Source organism: Oryza brachyantha, chromosome 2 (assembly GCF_000231095.2).
Source record: "Oryza brachyantha chromosome 2, ObraRS2, whole genome shotgun sequence".
NCBI lineage: Eukaryota > Viridiplantae > Streptophyta > Magnoliopsida > Poales > Poaceae > Oryza > Oryza brachyantha.
In genome coordinates, this window is record NC_023164.2 from 17,652,227 (window position 1) to 17,672,829 (window position 20,603).

General features: G+C 40.0%; 2 protein-coding genes across 6 annotated transcripts; both read left to right on the forward strand.

Annotated features, from left to right (window-relative positions):
- The first annotated feature begins 5,418 nt into the window (after window positions 1-5,418).
- On the forward strand, window positions 5,419-12,193 carry LOC102714882 (protein FAR1-RELATED SEQUENCE 6-like). 3 transcript variants are annotated; one of them, XM_006664838.3, is made up of 8 exons: window positions 5,419-5,699; window positions 5,802-6,092; window positions 6,183-8,321; window positions 8,427-8,540; window positions 8,611-8,718; window positions 8,876-8,929; window positions 9,014-9,092; window positions 11,863-12,193. In XM_006664838.3, exons 2-7 carry the CDS (start codon window positions 5,976-5,978, stop codon window positions 9,053-9,055), a joined length of 2,574 nt encoding a protein of 857 aa, XP_006664901.1. In that variant the 5' UTR covers window positions 5,419-5,699; window positions 5,802-5,975; the 3' UTR covers window positions 9,056-9,092; window positions 11,863-12,193. The 3 variants fall into 3 exon arrangements, with proteins under 3 accessions (XP_006664901.1, XP_040376501.1, XP_015698941.1); XM_040520567.1 differs by having other exon boundaries at window positions 5,419-6,092; XM_015843455.2 differs by lacking the exon at window positions 11,863-12,193 and adding an exon at window positions 10,764-11,847 and having other exon boundaries at window positions 5,419-6,092.
- A 3,203-nt stretch (window positions 12,194-15,396) lies between these two features.
- LOC102715723 (protein FAR1-RELATED SEQUENCE 6-like) lies at window positions 15,397-19,960 on the forward strand. Of its 3 annotated transcripts, none has more exons than XM_040521025.1 (7): window positions 15,397-15,662; window positions 15,777-15,865; window positions 16,525-18,552; window positions 18,675-18,713; window positions 18,806-18,919; window positions 19,134-19,202; window positions 19,291-19,960. In XM_040521025.1, exons 1-7 carry the CDS (start codon window positions 15,656-15,658, stop codon window positions 19,414-19,416), a joined length of 2,472 nt encoding a protein of 823 aa, XP_040376959.1. In that variant the 5' UTR covers window positions 15,397-15,655; the 3' UTR covers window positions 19,417-19,960. The 3 variants fall into 3 exon arrangements, with proteins under 3 accessions (XP_040376959.1, XP_015698942.1, XP_006664904.2); XM_015843456.2 differs by having other exon boundaries at window positions 19,282-19,959; XM_006664841.3 differs by having other exon boundaries at window positions 18,681-18,713; window positions 19,282-19,959.
- Window positions 19,961-20,603: the final 643 nt, after the last annotated feature.

The following is a 20,603-nucleotide window of genomic DNA, read 5'->3' on the forward strand; positions in this document are numbered from 1 at the left end:
GCATGGTTGTTCAGGCTTGAAAATGAGATGGAGCTTAACATTGTTTAGTGTGGAGACGCGATGGCACCGACCACGTGATTAACTCTGATCGATCCGGTGCGCATGCCGCAGACTTTGCTCACCATCATTGTTTAATTATTACTTTTAGTACTGTTACACAAGGTACTAACCCCTCAGACCATAAATATAAATAAGCATTCCAAACATTTAAAATTCATCCATAAACGTATAATCATTTTTAGAATATTACTTGTCACATCAACTAAAGAGGAGTAACGCCAAGTTTTTGTTTCTTTCTATCTTTATAAGTATATTTATATTTGAGGATGATTTGAGTAGTACGTTAGTTACAAAACACAAATAGGAAAAACTAGCTCGCTCTCTCAGCCACTAATTATATTATCGAGCTTGATTAGGCACAGGCGCACAATAGTGGTTAGCACGGCGGCTAGCTAATTAAGATAGTCCACTAGCGTGTGCTTCTCGCTGCTTAATTAGGGTTTATGAAAACTGCCAGTGGCTTAGCCTAGCTAGCTATCATGTATATGTTTATAGATAGCTTTGGGTTAGCTGTTTAGTGGTTCACTGCACCGTCCAAACCGTGTATAACTCATATACGCCTACGGCAGTACGATTTCTGGCTCTGTCTTTGCCTTTTGGGACTTAAAAAAAACAGTTTGTTTAGTTATATTCAGAAACGCTTAGTCAAGACGTCTGAGCTAATTAAGTACATATATACACACGTGTGACACGTGCAGTCATGTTGGTGCAGTACACGTGCAACCAAAGTTTTTAGTATTACACACCGCCGCAACCACTATTGGCGGAGTCGCCGATTGATCCGTTCCAGTGCAACATTTTTTTTAAAAAAAGTTAATCTATGACTAGTTGGTTTTTAGGTGGTAAGCGACGTATTCTTCGACTACGAGATATTATGACTAGTTCAAGGACGGAGCCAGAGGGTTTTTATGGTGTCCAATGATAGCAGTGAAATCTTACAAACACTATTAAGAATTAATGTATCATATTATTTTTATGTGTATTATTTCTAACCAGTAATAGAGATGACACCAATAATTTTTTGTTCTAGCTATGCTCTAGACTAGTGAGGCCAGTCTTTTGGAGATAGTAGAGCCGTAGAGGGTAGTGTTTATGTACGTGTGCTTATAGGTGTGAGTTTATATACGTTCGAAAAAATATATTAAGTACTGTTGTGCATCTCTCTAATTCTGTAATAATCTCTAAACAATTCTGCCACAGGGCAGCATGCGAGCTGGACAAGTCGGAGCAGACAAATAATCGGTTTTTCTGGACCAGGCCCGGCCCGGTAAATAGTTTTACACTTTGGGTTGCTAATTAATAGGAATAAGTCTACTTAAGATCCCTTAACTTATCGCGTAGTCTATTTTTCGTACTTGTACCGTAAAACTAGATACAATTAGTTCCTGAACTATTAAAACCGGTGCAAAATAGGTCTCTCGATGGTTTTGAAGGCAGTTTTTAAATCATTTTTTATGTGTAGCTGACAGGTGGGCCCACTGCTTTTTTGATATATAATTGCCACGTAAGTGTTATGTCAATGCCACATGGGACGGAAACTTAGTCAAACTAGTCATGTAGGCGCCAAGTCAGCCAAAACCGCCTTCAAAACCGCCAAGGGACCTCTTCTACACCGGTTTTGACAGTTCAGGGACCAATTGTATCCGGTTTTGCGATCCAAGGATAAAAAATAGACTGAATGATAAGTTGAGAGACTTCAAGTGAACTTATTCCTAATTAATATAAGCCCCGCAGGCTTCTCAAGAGGTGGTTCCGAATCTCTGGCCCACCATTGCTGGGTCCTTTTTGCCAGCCCAAAATCTTGGTCGAACCTATGTGCGGATTAGATGGAAATGAACGAAGAGTTAGGACAAAATTGAATGGAAAGGATAAATTGTTAAGATTACAAAATGTGCTTGTTAAACTTGTTACATGTTTATCTTTCCAAAATTGTGTGAAATGAGTGTAATAATTGATTATGGTTTTGTGCATATTACATGCATGCAGCGGCCAGTTTATCATCATGTTTTTAAAGATATAGCTAAGATTAAAAATTACCTTTTGAAGGGTGGGAGAATATATCATAAACCTAGTAGCCAAACAAGCCTTAAAGGGAAATAACGTCTAGTCACGTGAACGTATATATGTTTAGTCTTTGCTTCAAATTTTGGGTAAACAGCACGGTCTTTGCTTCAGCTTATTACTACGAGACTTTTGTAGCAACCAGCTGCCTAAAATGTAGAAAACATACGCCTTCTTCTCTTAATATGTACAGATTGCAGCTGTTTGTATAAGATCGTTTCCCTTTCACTTATAGTTTGACATTCGCATTTTACCGTTTTCTTTTATTCCGTTGAAAAGTCCTCTATATATGCAGTAAAAAAAAACGGATAGTACTTTATATACTGCTCACATCTTGATCAGCTTTTCTTTTTCCTCCTATCTTATTCACTTCGTTCAGCTTACTTATTTTAAGCTTATTTGCATGCAGTGTCAACCCTGATAAGTCACTTTGAGGGCTCCAGCTGTTCTAGCTTATACAGAAAGTAAAATTTACAGGAAAAATTCACACCCTACGATGGTGTCTGGGACAGGTGACTTACTTTTAGTCACTTGTCCTATCGAATGTTTGAACGTTTATTATAAATAGTAAACGTAGACTATTAATAAAACTCATCCATAATTTTGGGCTAATTCGCGAGATGAATCTATTGAGCCTAATTAATCCATAATTAGCCTAGGTGATGCTACAGTAAACATGCTCTAATTATGGATTAATTAGGCTTAAAAATTCGTCTCGTGATTACCACCCGTTTATAAAATTAGTTTTTTTATTAATCTATGTTTAATATTTCAAATTAGTGTCCAAACATCCGACGTGACATGAGCCTAAAAAGTTTAGCCCCATCTAAATAACCCAGTATATACGTCACGTGGACGCTGTAATGAACTATTTCGTTTCGTTGTTTCATGTAGCTTATGTGTATTGATCTCATATGGGTTCACAATTCGAGATTAGCTATCGTTCGATCTAGCTTACTAGTTACAGTCTACAGACTACAGCTATACTACCCTGGTTTGGTCTATAAATCTCTCACAACGTCACATGATCACACGAGGTAAAACTACGAGATTTACACACTAAACTTAATTTATAAGCGAAAGAGAAGGAAGCTCTCTCCGTATGCAGAAGATGCTTTAAATAGCGCTAGAGGTTGCAAAGAGCCCAAGAACGACGCTGCCTTGGGACTGGTCGATCCCTGGTTAACAAGCGGAAAAATGTCCCAAGGGTTTGTTTGGATATCGTGAGAGAAGCACAACCCTTCCTATGTATCAGTAGCCCATCATTAGGGTCACAATTCTATAAATATAAAAACTGGCGGTTCAAAAATACAAAATGCCTATATATGTATTAGGTATAGGGTGACAAGTATCTATTCTTGTGTTGTGATGATAACGGTACTGGTTTCTATTGAAAATGCATAGCCGTTTGATTTCATACGCACTATACAGATTATCTGTATTGATAAGCCATTAAATAAATAGTTGCTTTACGTCGATGCGTTGCAATTGGATTAGGAAGGACATGCTTCTAGTTGTTCGGTATGGTTTAGTAGGGCTCCATCGGTTAGCTGATGCGGCTAAGGATTTTCAATATAAGCACATCGATTCGTTTATCATGCTAAATGTAGATCAGCCTTTGATAGTGGGTCCTATGTGATACTGGATTTGTCTATGACTATCTCCTAATAAACCAACCAGATTATGTGTGTAATAAGTAATATGCCAACGAGTCATTTACTAATTTGTTGTTTTGTGTTCAATATTTAGTTCTCATTTTGTAAAATAGAAAACATCCAGTGAAGTCCAAAAACATGTATAATCTCATAAAAAGTGAATATCCACTAATCAGCTATTCTTTCCTCATAAGCAAAACAATAGAATTGTTGTTGCTTTTAAGCAGCAACCTATCATGCTAAAACGCAAAACGATGGAGCCTGTAGTCTTTTTTATCTGCCTCTTTTTGTGGCAGACATGTTTTGTTAGGGTTTTTTTAAGGGCTGCACATGGTGGGGATGAGTGACTTGTGAACTGTCCCCTACCATGAGAAGATTGCAACAATTTATATGTGCTTCATTAGAAGAAACATGAGAAATATTTTTTTTCATATTATTAAGAAGTAGCTCATGTAGAGCCATCAAAGGGAAATATTCTTTCACAGCGTAAACGATACTAAACACTCGAACATTGTTTCCTAATGGAGTGTTGATATTGTTTCCTAATGGAATGTTGGGTATTATATTACCACAAAGCTATTATAATTTCCTTACCTATAAATAAGTTTGTAGAGGATAGAATAGTGGATCAAATTGTAATCTATTACAAAATATTTTTACACACCATAGTAAAAAGAATTTAATTATTGAACTTTATTATAAGACTACCTCATGTGATGGCAGGAGAAATACTGTGAGAACCTTTAAGGTGACTTATGCTACTTCTCATCTATACGAGGTGTAAGACCGCCAATACGGGAGGGAGGAGGTCATGGACTTGAGCCTTAATATACTTGGCAGCAATATGATACATAAAGCACTATGTCATCGAATTGTAAGAGAGAGACGAAAAAAAGATAGAACCATCCTATTTTTTAAGCGGGTAAGATTCGATAACAATTTAAATGGAGAATATGGGCGTACAATTTTGGAAATATCTATTTTAAATTTTGGGTTTTAAGTTTAACGACGTTGGTGGGTCCTACACTCATAGTAGGACGTAATTCCCGCCAAAAAAAAATCAATGTCTCTTTTGGAATAAAGGAATTTCATAACATTTCAGAAAAAATAAACTATTTTAGTGAAAATCCTATATTTTGTTTGTTTCAAAATATACTCAATCCTATATGTCCATTTCAATTTTTATTTGAAATCTTGTAATTTCGGTTCCCATTATTTTCATTCCAAAATGCGAAGGCAGCACATATATATCATCCGAGTAAATTTTTACTTAAAATCACACGAACGTAGTCGTAGACTAGTTACATATATAGTTGCAAATATAACTAGTATATAAATAATACGAATCTCATGTAAATAAATAAAATACACGTAGCTTACCGCTACTTGTATGATCGTTGCACTGTAATTATAATATAAATTATATTATAACTATACTATAATTATATTTATGTAATTTTAGTAAAAAGATCACACGATAGATATATAGCAAAAGCGAAATGTAAAAAGCGATATGTAAAACCCAAGGCTGGGTTTCAAGTAGTAAAATTTTAGTAGTTGGGAGCTGAGAAAGTGGCGAATTACAAAGATGCCCCCCCTCTTTCGGGTCTTTCCTCTGCATCTATTCCTCTCTCCCTCTGCTCCTACTGTCGACTTCTCTGTGTCTCGATTCTACTCCATGTTTCCAATCTACGCAGCGAGCCGGAGGTAGGCGCCGCCCGCTCGAGCTCGCCGCCGGCGAGAAGGCCGTAGGCACGGCGTCGACGGCCTCCTCCTCCTCCTCCTCCCCGGCCCCGCTCTAGCCTCCTCCCCCGTGCGGTCGCCTGGCCGACGAGCAGGTTCGGAGGGGCGCGCGCGACGCCGCCGGCCTCCCTCCTTCCTTTCCACCACCTGACTCCCATCTCCGTTCGAGACGAACCGAAGGTATCCTCGTCCCTCTCTGCCCCCGCGGCCACTTCGAGAGCAGGCGTGCCCGTACATGGGAAATCCGTCCGGACTTTATTGATTTCGCCCAGTTTCCTATAGATTTCGTTGGTGATGGAGTAGCAATCGCAGCTGGTGTTCTCCCAGAGAAAAGTCTGGGGGGTTCAGTTCTAAATTGTTCTTCTGGGAGGGATACTCTGAATCAGTCGCAGTTTACTGCGGAAATCTTTGGTGCGTAGTGGAGTAGTGGTAGATGCTCCTAAACTTCAAAGGAATATGGTAGAGGGGCTGCCGGCGGAGTTGCCAATCGTGGACGTGGCCGCTCGTTTGGGTGGCAAGAGCTCGGAGCTGCCAGAGAATGGCGCATCACTGAAGAATGCGGAGGGATCCCAGGTTTGAAAGTGCTATGGCCTTCTCGGAAGTACCTGATTTTGATGTTTGCTTCGGTTTGAAATGACTGGTGATGCATTGTTTGCTTGCTAGGGTATGGGAGGTGATTGCACGGCAGAGTTGCCGTTGCATGAAGGCAAAGAGGTGATCCTCGTCGATGACAACGACAGTGAGCAGGAAGACGATGGGAGCGGCAAGGTGGATGAGAATGTGCCCCGGGTCGGATTGAGGTTCAAAACTTACGATGACGCTCTGAAGTACTATAAGCAGTACGCTGCAGATTCTGGCTTTTCAGCTATCATTCTGAAGTCGTCCTACTTGAAGTCAGGGGTGTGCCGGAGGTTGGTGCTTGGATGTAGTCGAGCTGGAAGAGGTAGGGCAAATGCATGCTATCTTTCTAGAGAATCAACGAAGATAAATTGCCCAGCTAGGATTTCGCTGAAGCTAAGGCAAGATAGATGGCTTCACATTGATGATGCTAAGCTGGACCACAACCATCCACCCAATCAATCTTCGGTGTCACCCATGAACTGTTATAAGAAATTGACAGATGCCAAGAATGAGGAAACTGCTTCAAGATCAAAAGGACGTAGGAATGTTCCTATAGGCGACAAAGAGCAAGGGAGCTTTACTGAGATAGGAAGGCTTAAATTTGGGGAAGGAGATGATGAATATATCTACAAGTTTTTTGGCAGCATGCAGAACAAGAATCCGGATTTCTTCTACTTAGTAGATTTAGACAAACAAGGTCGTCTAAGGAACTTATTTTGGAGTGATGCTAAGTCACAGGTAGCAGATGATTACTTTGGCCGTGATGTTGTTTACTTCGACACTTCATACTTGACTGAAAAATATGATTTGCCACTTGTTTTCTTTACTGGGGTGAATAATCATGGTCAAACTGTTTTGTTTGGTACCGGATTACTTTCAGATCTAGGTGTTGACAGTTATGTGTGGTTATTTAGAGCATTTTTTGCATGCATGAAGGGCTGCTACCCAGCTGCAATAATCACTGAGCACTACAATGCTATTTTAGATGCTGTAAGAGATGTTCTACCCCAAGTTAAACATCGCCTTTGCCTGTATCGTATCATGAAAGATGTAACAGAGAACTTGAAAGCACATGCAGAATTCAAAACAATTAAGAAAGCACTGAAGAAAGTAACCTATGGGTCACTGAAGGCCCCAGAGTTTGAAGCTGATTGGAAGAAGATTATTGAGGAACATGGACTTGGAGAAAATGAATGCCTTAGTTCCCTATATGAGCATCGGCATCTATGGGCACCTGCTTATCTCAAAGATCAATTCTGGGCAGGGATATCAGTTTCACAGCGCGGAGAGTCTATTGTTTCGTACTATGATGGGTTTGTGTACCCCAAAACTTCCTTGAAGCAATTTTTCAGTAAATATGAGATTATATTGGAGAATAAATACAAGAAAGAGTTGCAAGCTGACGAAGAATCCTCCCATAGGACTCCTTTGACTGTAACAAAGTTTTACATGGAAGAGCAGCTGGCCAAAGAATATACAATCAGCATGTTTAAGAAGTTTCAGGATGAGTTGAAAGCAACAATGTATTGTGATGGTATGCCAACTAAAGTTGATGGACAATTTGTCACCTTTGAAGTGAAAGAATGCTCATATATGGAAGATGGAAAAGAGACGGAGAGCCGGAATTATGAGGTTTACTTTTGCAAGCAACAGACCGTTGTTGAATGTGAATGTGGTTTCTTTCAATTCACTGGCATCCTATGTAGACATGTATTATCTGTGTTAAAGTTGCAGGAGATGTTTGAGATTCCATCCAGGTTTGTCCTTGATCGTTGGAAAAGAGACTATAAGAATTTGCATGCTTCGGCACGTTACCGTAATGATGAAATGATACCTGCTGTGCTACCTGATGGCATAATTGAGCGTCATGATAACCTGTTTGCACAGTCTCGCCAGGTGCTTAAGCTAGGGTTCATATCTGAGAATAGGTACCTTGTAGCTCTAAAGTTACTGAGACAAGCAGAAAAGACTCTTCTCGATGATGGGTTATCTAGGGACAGGCAGCCAGGGCTTCTTTCATTTGAGGCTGAAGCACCTGAAAATGACCAAGGACTTTTCAGTCCTGAGTTTTCGGAGGGTGTAAAGAATTCTCAGTCAACAAATGCAAAGCGTCGAGGTCGTCCAACAAAGAAACTGATAGAATCAAATTCTGATACTGTATTAAGGCCAAATAAAGAGCAGGTCTGTTTTTTTCTCATCCTGTTGGGGCCTGAATAACCTAAGATTCATATTTCACTTTCTGTTATATGAATATGCCTTCATTGGTTTGTATCTAATTCTGAGCAGGATTTTCTACGGTCATCATTTGTCACTGATGAGTCTAATATGATTCAAGGGGCACCCTCGGCCTCACATCTTGAAAGTCCTCACATGGGAGTTCAAGGAAGCATTGATTTGATGGTACTTGTTACCCTTTGCTAGCTACTGCTATTATTATTGCGTGTAAATATTTTGTTCTGAATTTGCACAGGAAGGAATATCTCCAAACCTTTCATTTAATCCTCCTTTTGGAATGGATGTTAATCACCAACAACAAGTGCCCACCCAACCGAGGATGCTCCCAAACAACTTTTTGCAGGTTTTTACCATACAACTGCACAAACCTTTATAATATTCCATAATGTTCATTTGCACTTATTAGTTCTTATATCATTAAGGAAAGTAATAATTCTACTCACTGCCTGTCCATATTTGTCTAGTACAATTATCAATGCCTTTCATTTTAAATGTTGCAGGCCCAGGCAGATTCCCAGGGGTATGGAAATCAATGGGCTTACCCAACCTTGCAGGTCTGTTTCCTTGGTTCTTGAATTTGGTATGTCTTCCTACAGATATACATATATAAGGAAATGACAGATATGGTTATATTCCAGGATAACTCAATACTAAGAACTGCTGCTCGAAGAGGAGTGTAGACCCTTTTCCTCCCTAATTACAGCAGTAGAATTTTAGGTAAGGTGTCTGTTTATTCTTATCCATCATGCCCATACACTTCAGCTATTTTTTTTAATATACACGTGACCGTTCTGGGATGAATTTTCTTTTCTATTAAAAAATAACGCTCGTGCCTAACTAGCTTCTACTGACTCCATCATCAGACAACAGTGCTACTAACTAGCTAGAAGATCTACCGAGTCCCAGATTACAACCAGCAAAATAACTCCAAGTTCCCAGGAGGAAAATAAAACTACCAACAAAAGGCCATCTGGGATCCTCCCATCTTCATAATCTGTTTACATATTCTTCAGCTTTCTTCACTGGAGTCCTCTTCCAGCATTGCACCATCCATGACTTGCACCAAAGACCTCCTTGATCACTTGGCTTAGAAGTTGCACTCCCACAACAACTTTCTTGTTTTTTTCCTCCGACTTCTGTAGAGCAGACTATTCATTGATCCAGAAACAAACACAATTCATTAGCTCAATTGGACTAGTTGGGAATTTATTCCTAAAACATGCATCGTTTGTGGTTTTCCAAATTGCCCGTATGACTGTGCACATCCTACTGCCAATTGATTTTTCTGTTCTTTGTCAAAATTCATCATCCACACATTACTAGTAGGTTTCAAGCCAAAGGTACTTGTTATCACATTTCTAGTTTTGTCAGGTTCCTGACAAAATTGACACTTACTATATCCTCTTTTCGATCACCTTCTCTCTGAGTTATCCTTTTTAAAAGTTTACCTCTCAACATCAGCCAAATGAACACTTTAACTTCCAATGGGATCTTGAATTGCCATACATCCTATAAGGATATGGTACGTACTATAATTTTAAGGCTTTATAGAAGGATTTGACAGAAAACTTACTATCTTTTGTTAATTTCCATATCACCTGATCTTTCTTATCACTTAACCCCACCTCTTTCCAAGCATTTCTAATTTTGTTCCAACTAGTTTTTCCCCAATGATCTTTCTTGTTACAGTTTATTTATTACAAAAATACATGTGATTCTGGCAGTGTTCACCTAGACGCTAGTCGGTAGTCGGTCAGTGACCCACCGACTACCGACTAGGCGACATCTAACCGACTAGTCAGTGGCTCCAACACGCCAAAAATAAAATTTTGCACACAACTAATACCTATTTTTAACATGTTTTATAGCATATTTTTGGACTAGTGAGTATTGAATATTGTTTATTAAAAAAACAAAGAAGTACAAAACTGAGATTTGATAAGCATGGCTTATTTTGAAGGTATTGCATTTCTTGCTTTGTTAAATTTATTGCGGGAGGACACTTAGGAGGCAAGAGACAGTGTGACGGATGGGAATAATAGTGAGGTCCTAACGCTAGCATACATTCCCGCCCCTCAGCCCATTTGTTTGGTCCAAAATTTCATCTTGCACCACTTTTCTATATCCTAGTGGGCCCGTTTAGCTGACTAGTCTCCGACTAATTCTGTCTGACTTGACTGATTTTGACTGACTAATCGGTTGCACCGACTAATTCACCATTTACCCCCTGTTCGAGTCAGTTTGCCGTCGACTACTGACTATTCTGGAGCTTCATTCAGAATTCTCTATCATTTTAAATCACAAAGACCAAGGCGTGAAAAGTTCTTCCATTTCAGACTTGATTAGTGATTACGCAATTCCATATGATATTCTCTATATTAATGGCAGTCTAGGTTGTCCACCAGTCTGGTCTTCATTCAATCCTACAGCCCTGGGTGAGCACAGACGAGTGATGCCCTGCCATGTGTCCGAAGAAGACGGCATACCAGTTTTTTTTTTTTTTTTGATATTAACAATCTGTATCAACTAAGAACAGAACATGCTACTCCTAGCTTTGAGCTGAATTAGATCAATGACATTTGTGATAGCTAGCTTTTAATAAGGGCAATTTAGGAAAATATTTTCTAGAAAATCTAAAGTGACAACAAAAGTAACATTGTGAGACAGCATCGAAAAGGAACACAGGAATTATCGTTCTATACATACAAACGGAGGTGCATAAAGTCCACTGCTTTCCTTCTTAGGAAGCTCATGTTTCTTGAGATGTTTTGGCTTGGCATGGTAATGCCTGTGTCACATATTAATGCTGTGAAGCAGGTAAGAGAGGTGCATAGGGTCTGCAAATTTTGGGGCGTAAACCTTATTTGTGAACTTACAATTTGCAATTTTATTACCTAAGCCTTTGCATGTTAACACACTTTGCTGTTGCTAGTTTTTCATGACTTTTTCCCTAATGGAACCAAACATCATGTGAAAATTTATGTTCTTCAATCATTTGCACGGAGTGGATAGTAGATAAGAAACCTTTATATTCAGCTTTAAAACAGCAAAATCTTTTACATAAACTAGACCAATGGCAGCATACAGCCCTGCGTAGTTCTGTACCCTCCTTTTTGTTAGAATTTTTTTGCTGCCCTAAGACATGCCAACCAAATTTACTTAAGATTCAGGAATTTTTGTTAGAATTTGCACAAATCTGATTGGGCATTGCAGTTTCATTCAATTGGAGCTCTGATTTTTTCACTCTTGAGCATAAATTGGTTGACTGGCAAGAATATTTGGATTTTCAATATATAATCAACAGCTCCTACCTAACCTATCCAAGTTCCGTTTGGACTTGTTCACAAAATTCGGTAAGATGGGTGTTCCCTTGTCTAAGATGATATGTTTTGGAGACTTGAAATTCTTTCCAGTGAAGCAGCACGCATCATATGCATTTGTCATGTCATTTTAGCTGTGTGTTAACTCGACCTTGGTAAATTTTCAGATACTATGACTTCTCCGCCGTTCGTAGTTACTGCCTTAACTAACCTGAGGATGCTGGGGCGGTAGCACATTACAAGGCACGTCGGATTAGCTGGTAGATGAATCCAAAGGACATCCTTTATTCCTTTGTAACTTTTTTGTTGTTTCCTGGCTGTTAGCTGCTGTTACTGGTCATATATGTTGACTCCAAGTTGTACATAGCATTAGAGATAGTCAATGTGTACATTACTAGTTGCGGCAGATTGGTGAATTATTACATGAAACCGTGTGCTGCCAAATACTCCATATTGTTGGAGGTGCTCCAATACACACCGCGGAATTCCTTTTTTTAACTCGAAAGACTCCGTGCTATCTCGCTTGTTTGCGAGAACCCGCCCATCTGTTGACATGATATTATTTTTGTTTGGGTTTAGAAAATAAGGGGTGTGATTCTTTGGTTTTTTTACAGAAAAAGTCAAATGGTATATTTGTGAATAAAAATAATAAGTTATGAATAAAACTTTTATGTGTGTTCTTAGTAATCTAAAAGACAATACAATGTTGAAAATAAACTATGAGGTAAAAACAATAAACTATGATGAAAAATTTAGATTTTGGCTTATAACGAGGCTGTAAAATTTTGGAAATAACATTAAATGTCCTTATCTTCGTCCACTTTTTTAACCGTCCACCTCTCTTTGAACACCTATATTTGAATCGGGGATTAAGGATTTGCAGTCCCTGCCTGCCTTGCCGCTTGGCCATGTCGCAAAAAAAATATGATCTAAAATCAAAAAAAGAGCAAGTATTAATCCACGTTTTTTTACTAAAACTTACTTTTTTTTTAATCTTGAATCTAATTCTACTTACTTTTCTTTTGTCAAATCTTCTGTCATAGGCTAAAAAATTCAGAACAAATTGGAACCATTAACTATAATTCTTCTCTTTTCCTGATATAACATTACAATAGTCAGTCCGCCATTCTTTCGGCAAGTTCTCCTATATCTTCCTCATTTCTTTCATATATTTTCAGCAACATCTGTTTTTCTTGTATCGTACAGAGAAACTAGAAAACATCATATCAAAATAACCACATCATTTTCACCTCTAAAGCATCGTTCAACGTCCACCCCCATCAACTTCAATTCTATATGTTTCTTAGAATCTTAGACCTTGGCCAAACTCAGTCTCGTCAACCCAACACTCTCTCTGCTGCTGCCTTCTCAGTCACATTCACCTCACATACATTCGTGCCTCGTCTCTTCCAACTTTGCTTCCATTCCTAGTCTTTGACGCCTGTCATTTACCATGATAGCTCTAAGGCTTGTTTCTCTTCGACCTTACAGATTCCAATAAGAAATCGGTGAGAAACACCTAATAAGAATCATAAAAGGCTATGTTTTCTCATGAATTTTGAAAATTTATGATAACTAGAGATTTGGTAAGAAACTGTATCTACAAGATGCTTTTCATAATAAGGTATTAGCATCCTTGTCTTTTTGCTTCTGCTTATGCTTGTAAGATAAAATTTAAATTTTTAACCTTAAATTTAGAGTTGGTTTAAAGTTTTTTCAGCCTAGTTTATTTTTCACCCTTGGTTTTATATTGCTAAGAATACATATATAAAAGTTTTATTTATAAATTATTTTTAGTTTGTAAATATATCGTTTGACTTTTTCTATGAAAAAACTAAACAGTCACTCGTTTAGCAATCGGAGTTCATCAGTGCTAAGGATGCTGAAGGGAATCTACGGGCTACAAAAGAAATGGATAGAACCATTTAATTATGTTGTCATAGTAGGCGATGGATATGTTAACGCTAGAAGTTTTGAATTATGTAGTGGTAGTTCTCGAAGGTATTTTTTACTCAACTTTCAAACGTATGTATTCAATCAATTTGTGCCATTTTTAAACATGTTGGCAACACTATTTTGTGTGATTTGCCCAAAAGTGGTTTTGTCATATGCTAAAAACCGACTAATGAGATTTTCTAAAGATATTTACCTCAATACTACGGCACGATAAAAAAAAAAAAGTTGGTTTAGACGAGCTTTTATCTGACAACTTTCTCAATCTGCTCAACCCTACTCCAAAGTGCAAACATTACAAAGATACACGTTGATAAGTGAAAATGTTGGTTTGTCTCTTATGCTGTGAAACTCTGGCCATGTATATAGTTCAATATATAAAAATTACTCATCAGTTTTATATTATATTAAGTTTATAAAATATAGTAATATTACGATATTACAATATAGTTTAAATGTAAATCTACATATATATTTCTTTTATTTTTAATCAAGTATTAAAAAATTATCTCCAAAAAAATTAAGAAAATATTGATAGTTAGAATTTGAAAATTTTAATAGAACCATGTCTGTTCCTCATTTTTCTGAAGATCAATCGGTTTGGGGTTTCTAATGCCCAAAAAGTTAGTCGAAGACCTAGAGCAAATTAACTGAAATATAACTGAATGCCCACAGCACTAGCCCACCGATTAGAGCGGCAGATTGACAGCCTTGCTATGCAACTGGCAGGGAATGAAGTGACAAAGAATCGATGTGGTTAAAATCGTTGCAACTACGACGTATTACGGCGTAATACATAATAATATGATCAAACAGTGCAGATTTGATAATAAGGAGCTGTTTAGTTCTAAAAAAAAATTCGTCCATAAACATCGTATCGAATCTTTACTTTAGACACTATAAAACAGAAAACTAATTACACAGTTAATTACACAGTTATGTGAGAAATTGTGAGATGAATTTTTTGAGCCTGTTAGTACGAGATTAGTATAAGTGCTACAGTAATCCATATACGCTAACGATGGATTAATTAGGCTCAAAAGATTGTCTCGTGGTTTATAAGCCAGTCGTAAAATTTGTTTTTTTCATTCGCGTCTAAAAATCCCTTTCGACGTCCGATCAAACATCTGACGTGATATCCAAAAATTTTTATTTCAGCCACTAAACGCCCTCTGAGTATTAGGACGAGCTGTTTTTTTGAAAATATTAAAAGGTGCAACGAATAAAAAAAATACTCCTGCCTAAGGTCTGGGGCTGGATAATGAGCCAGTTCGGCTCGGCTCTGCTAACGAGCTAAAAATTTAGCTCAGCTCGTTATAAGCTCGAGCTGGCTCGTTAGGCTCATAAGCCATGCATAAAAAGTTAACCTAAATAATTTTTCAATAGATTATACAAGTAAATTTTCATTTCAAACATGCAAATCATATGAAATTATATTTAAATATTAAAGTTTGAACCAATAAATCACATGAAGTACTGAACACGATGAAATCAATAAACACCGGTAAATCTTGTGTCTTTGGTCTAACTCATTAGGCTCCCGATCAGCTCACGAGCCAGCTCGAGCTGGCTCGTTATCTCTAACGAGCTAAAATACTAGCTCGGCTCGTTAGAAAAATAAAACGAGCTGAATCAAACCGAGCCGAATTTATCACGAGTCGAGCGAGCTAACGAGCCACGAGTTTTGTGTCAACACGATCCCTCTTCCTCTGCTGTTTTTTTTTTGTCAGTCACCTGTATTTCTTGATTTCTTCTGCGTTTCCGGCGGAGGCACGAGCGCACGGACAACCTGCTCCGCCGCGCCTCGCCTCCTCGCGGTCGCGGCCGGCGAGCAGGTTCAAAGGAGGCGGTGTGGACGAGCTCCTCTCTCTCTCTCTCTCTATCCCCCGCCCCCGCACTAGCCTCCTCCCCCGCCGCTCCCACGGCCGGGGCGAGCAGGTTTGGACTCAGACGCAGGGTGGGGAGCGACGCACGCGGCCGGCCTCGTTCCATCTCGGTTCGGATCGAATGCAAGGTAGTTCAAGATTGTTCTCTCGAATCCCTCGCTCCCTTCGCGTTCCAGGGTGGCGTAGATTTGAGGCCTGTATTGATTTGCTTCCCCCCTCTCTCTAATCTACCCGACGGCCAGATTGCTCTCCGGCGATGATGGAAGCGGAGGAGGCGTTCCCTTCGCAGAGGAATCCCCGCCGCGCCCGGCGCCGCGACCTCAACGCACTGGTTTGATCCGATCGATCCCTTCAGCTCTTTTTTTTCCCCAGAAAAGTATTATATAATCACCCATCGTTTTACCCGCCCTGTATGTTCGTGGCCAACTGTAGATGTTTGCCTGTTTGGTGCGTGCAGGGTTTGTGAGGTTTTAAGATGAGATTGGACTCACATTTTGAGGTTTTACGTAGAAGGGATTGTTTCGATTTTACGGGGGTTTAGGGTTCGGACTGAAATGTTACGATTTTTGCAGTTTCAACTTGTTTGTATTTAGTCTTTACTGTTTTATTTTGGTGAGTTGGCGTGTCATTTCAGGTTCCTGAAGCAGTTTAGTTCCACCCTTTATACAGTTCATCCTTGATTGGTTTTGTATGTTGCAACTTCTAGTTTAGACTGAGAATTTTAGGATATAGTACTTATCGTTGATTATTGCTCCGGTTCTTTAATCGGCCAAACAAGGTATCATGCCACGCCATCCTCAAAAAACCTAAATTTAAGACATTCCATATCTGCAAATTCAGTAATTAGTGATTCCGTTTCTATGCTGTGGAGAAGGCTAGTTGTCGTTGATTTGTATAAGAGCTTCTCTTTTTTAAAGAAAAAGCTGGAAGCAACTTTAGGTTTGAACATGTTGCATTTGACATGTTCTGATGATTGATGTTTTGTTTCAGGATCCCAGTATAGAGGAATCTGATGGAGAGGACATTGGTGTTCCAGAAGTTGGCATGGTGTTCAATAACCACATGGAGGTCAACCGATTCTACCGAAGGTATGCTCGCCGTGTTGGCTTTGGGGTGTCTGTTAGGAGGTCCTCATTTTCACAAGAGGGCACCTGCTTATATCTGGAGCTCATGTGCTGCAAAGGAGGGCGGCCACGTTATGAGCCAAAATTCAGGAAAAGGGCATCTTCAACCACCAACTGTCCAGCCAAGATACGAGTAAAGTTATGGGGAGATAAATTGTTGCATGTAGAGCTGGCAATCCTTGATCATAATCATCCTGTTAGCCCAGCAATGGCAAGGTTCTTGAACTCCTATAAGCAGCTATCTGGTCCTGCAAAGAGGCGGTTACGTATGGGTGGTCCTGGAGCTATGCCAGTAGAAGAACCAAGCAAGATGCCTGTGGATAAGTTGGGTGCACTTGAGGAGCTTTTGTTTGGAGAGAGTAAGCACCATAGTTTTGTTGAGAGGGGCCGCTTGAAGTTCCAACCTGGAGATTCAGAAGCCCTTCGACTTTTCTTTACCCGTATGCAGGCCAAGAATGCAAACTTCTTTAATGTCATTGACTTGGATGATGAAGGAGGTGTCAGGAATGTCTTCTGGGCGGATGCGCGCTCAAGATCCATGTATGAGTTTTATAACGATGTTGTCACACTCGACACATCCTATGTGGTTGGTAAATATGATATGCCTCTTGCAACCTTTATCGGGGTGAACCATCATGGTCAATCTGTTTTATTGGGTTGTGGCCTGCTTTCAGATGAAACAGCAGAAACTTATTCATGGCTATTTAAGGCTTGGATAGCATGCATGTCTGGTAGTCTTCCAAAGGCTATCATCACTGGCCACTGCAGGGGCATCCAGAGTGCGATTGCTGAGGTTATTCCTGGAGGCCATCATAGAATATGCTTGTTTCATATAATGAGGAAGGCGACAGAGCGATTAGGTAGTCTGTCAGAGTATACAGCTATCAGCAAGGCTTTCCAAAAGGCTGTATACGATTCTTTAACTGTAGATGAGTTCGAAGGAAATTGGAATGCTCTGATTACATACAACGCGCTTCAGGGTAATGACTGGCTAAGATCACTTTATGAATGCCGATACTCATGGGTTCCTGTCTTTCTTAAAGATACGTTTTGGGCAGGAATGTCTGCTACACAAAGAAATGAAAATATCATTCCTTTTTTTGATGGGTATGTAGATTTGAAAACCACTCTGAAGCACTTTCTTGGTAAGTATGAAATGGCTTTGCAGAGCAAATATGAAAAGGAGGCCCAAGCAGATTTTGAGACATTCCATAAGCAGCGCCCACCTGTGTCAAAATTCTATATGGAAGAGCAGCTTTCCAAGGTATACACCCATAACATCTTCAAGAAATTCCAAGATGAAATTGAAGCAATAATGTACTGCCATGTATCTTTAGTTAATGTTGACGGGCTCATCTCTACATTCAATGTCAAGGAATGGATTTTCCTTGAAGATGGTAAAAGAACTATGAGCAAGATTTTTACAGTGACGTATAACACAGACAAAAATGATTTTACTTGTATCTGTGGAGGTTTCCAGTTTAATGGGATATTGTGTCGGCATAGTCTCTCTGTGCTCAAGTTTCAACAGGTTCGTGAAATTCCTCCACAGTATGTTCTTGATAGGTGGAAAAAGGATTTCAGACAGTTGCATGTGATGGGCCGCCCTTCAAGTGATGTTGTTCCAAACAATCGTGTGGATCGATACGACTATTTGTCAATGAGATGTCTTCAGCTTGTTGACTCAGCAGTCCTATCAGATAAATATCGTCTTGCTTTGAGATTGGTGAGGGAAATGGAGAAGTTCATGTTAAATAGCAACACTCATGATGATACACAACCAAGGATCAGGTCTCGCATTCCCAAAGCAAATAAACCAAATACAATGGCTGGTCAAAACCTGGTAAATGTTGGCTCTTACAATGGAAATGATGGGCCCAAAGCAACGATAGAGGTATCAGTTCAACCTGTAGTAAATATTACAAAAATACCTATTTTGCTTGAAGCATTATGGGAAATAACTATGAGAATAATCTTCTTAAACCACTACCCATCTGACTGATCTTATTTTGCAAGATGCAGGCTTCATTAACGCAGGGATTGGATGTCCAGAAGGTAAATTTTGGTGCATTGCCCTTTTCATAGTTGAAATATTTGTTAATGAGGATATTGATATCTAGTTTTTTTTAAAAAAAAAATTACTATAGGGAGGAGCAGAAAAGGGCATAGTTCCTGCTGGTTACATTGGACTGCCAGCTAATGTTCAGCAATTCGTAGGCTGTCAAACAGCAATTCGCCCAAGCATTGTGTACATGGTTCCGGTATGTCAGTTACAAGTGACTATATCTGCTAAAAACTAGCCTTGATAGTACCTACAGAACCAGAGGACAAATTCTAGGATATCTGGATGCTTTTCTTGCACAAACATTTGTGGATTTATACTAGTCTGTATTTGTTAATGCATAAGCCCTAAGTACCACACCATTCTTCAGGATATATGCTGTGAAATTGATTCTTGCTTATTTAATTTTTCAGAGTGGTGTTGACCCACAGGCATTCGGAAATGGTGTTTTGATGCCAGTTATGTACCAGCAGATGTTCCAGGTTTGTGTATTTTTATGTTAGGGCTTGAGAAATTATCGCGTGTCTTGTTAGGATCATCTCACATATTAGTATATCTTAGGTACCCCAGCAGCCAAATGGAACCGTGCAAGATACATCAGCAAATGGAAAAAGGAAGCGGCCCCGTGCCCAGAAGCTGACAGAAACATCTGAACAATCAAATGGAACCCCAGCCCCAGGACCTGCGTCTGGGTAGACTGAAACAGTTTGCACATTTAGTCAGAACTCAGAACAGGTTTCTTGATTTTTACCCCTATTAACCTGCATTGCGTGATCGTTCATCGAGTTTGTAATAACCTTATAGCCACATTTGCCCCTGTAACTGGCGTCCTACCCATACCTGCATCCCAGGTCTTTGTAAATATGCAGAGAAGTGAAGAGTTGCTCCCTAGAGAACCACTTCAAACGGATGCTACCACTAACATAGGTACATCAAATCGATCTTGACAGTGTGACCTGAAGCGTTTGTGCTGCAGAAATTGAGCACCACCAAGCGCCATTTTTCAGTTGGGTTATCCTGGAGTCCAGTCCGGTTTTCCAGGGTTGAAAATACTTTTAGTTGGTTCCAGCAGCATTAGCTGAGAATGTTTTTTGTGGGTCTACCATGGTGACAACTTCTGAAATCCCTGGGTCATTTCTGTGATAATATGTAAATGTTTTTTGTTGTTGGACTAACCCTGTTATTAAGAGCTGATACTTAGTGCATCCTGTGAATTTCAGTTCTCTTTGGCATGCAAAACAGATGGATGAATTAGCACGTGATTAATTAAATAGTAGCTTAAAAACTAAATAGATTAATATGATTTTAAGCAACGTTTCTGTAGCTTTTTTTTAAAATAACATCGTATTAATAGTTTAAAAAGCACGTGCGAAAAAGAGATAGAAAACCTTGACTGTATATTGAGGTCTGAGAAACCAATATAATAGTCCCTTTCCTCTCCTCTCCCTTTCTCTCCTCTCTTCTTCCTAACTTCCTCCTCCAGAGCGCATCGGCGGGGGTGGGGCGGTTAGGCTGGCAGGGACGGCGGGCAGCGGCCGACGCGGGAGGGCGGGGGCTGTGGCGGCCGGGCTGGCGGCGTGGGAAGGCGGTAGCCGACACACGCATCGGTCGGCGTGGGAGGGCGGGGGCGGTGGCAGTCGGCAGTGGGCGGTGCGGGAGTGCGAGGGCGGCCGAGCTGGCGGCGCGGGAGGGCAGCAGCCGACGCACGCGGTGGTGGCGGGCGATGGCCGGCGGGAGGGCAGGGCAGGCGACGGCGGCAGCCGAAGCGCGCCAGGGGGCGATGGATCTGTCGGGCGCGACGACGGCGTCGCCGTCGACGGTGCGGTAGTTAGCAACGCTGGACGCGATAGTGGTCTTCCAGTATATGGCTGGTGCCTCCAGGG

Excerpts from the sequence above, each read along its gene's own strand:
- LOC102714882 (XM_040520567.1), top strand. The coding sequence starts at position 5,976 with ATGGTAGAGGGGCTGCCGGCGGAGTTGCCAATCGTGGACGTGGCCGCT. Across the intron at positions 8,541-8,610 it reads AAGGAAGCATTGATTTGATG|GAAGGAATATCTCCAAACCT; the intron begins GTACTTGTTACC and ends GAATTTGCACAG. Across the intron at positions 8,930-9,013 it reads GGGCTTACCCAACCTTGCAG|GATAACTCAATACTAAGAAC; the intron begins GTCTGTTTCCTT and ends GTTATATTCCAG.
- LOC102715723 (XM_015843456.2), top strand. Across the intron at positions 18,920-19,133 it reads GCATTGTGTACATGGTTCCG|AGTGGTGTTGACCCACAGGC; the intron begins GTATGTCAGTTA and ends TTAATTTTTCAG. Across the intron at positions 19,203-19,281 it reads TGTACCAGCAGATGTTCCAG|GTACCCCAGCAGCCAAATGG; the intron begins GTTTGTGTATTT and ends AGTATATCTTAG.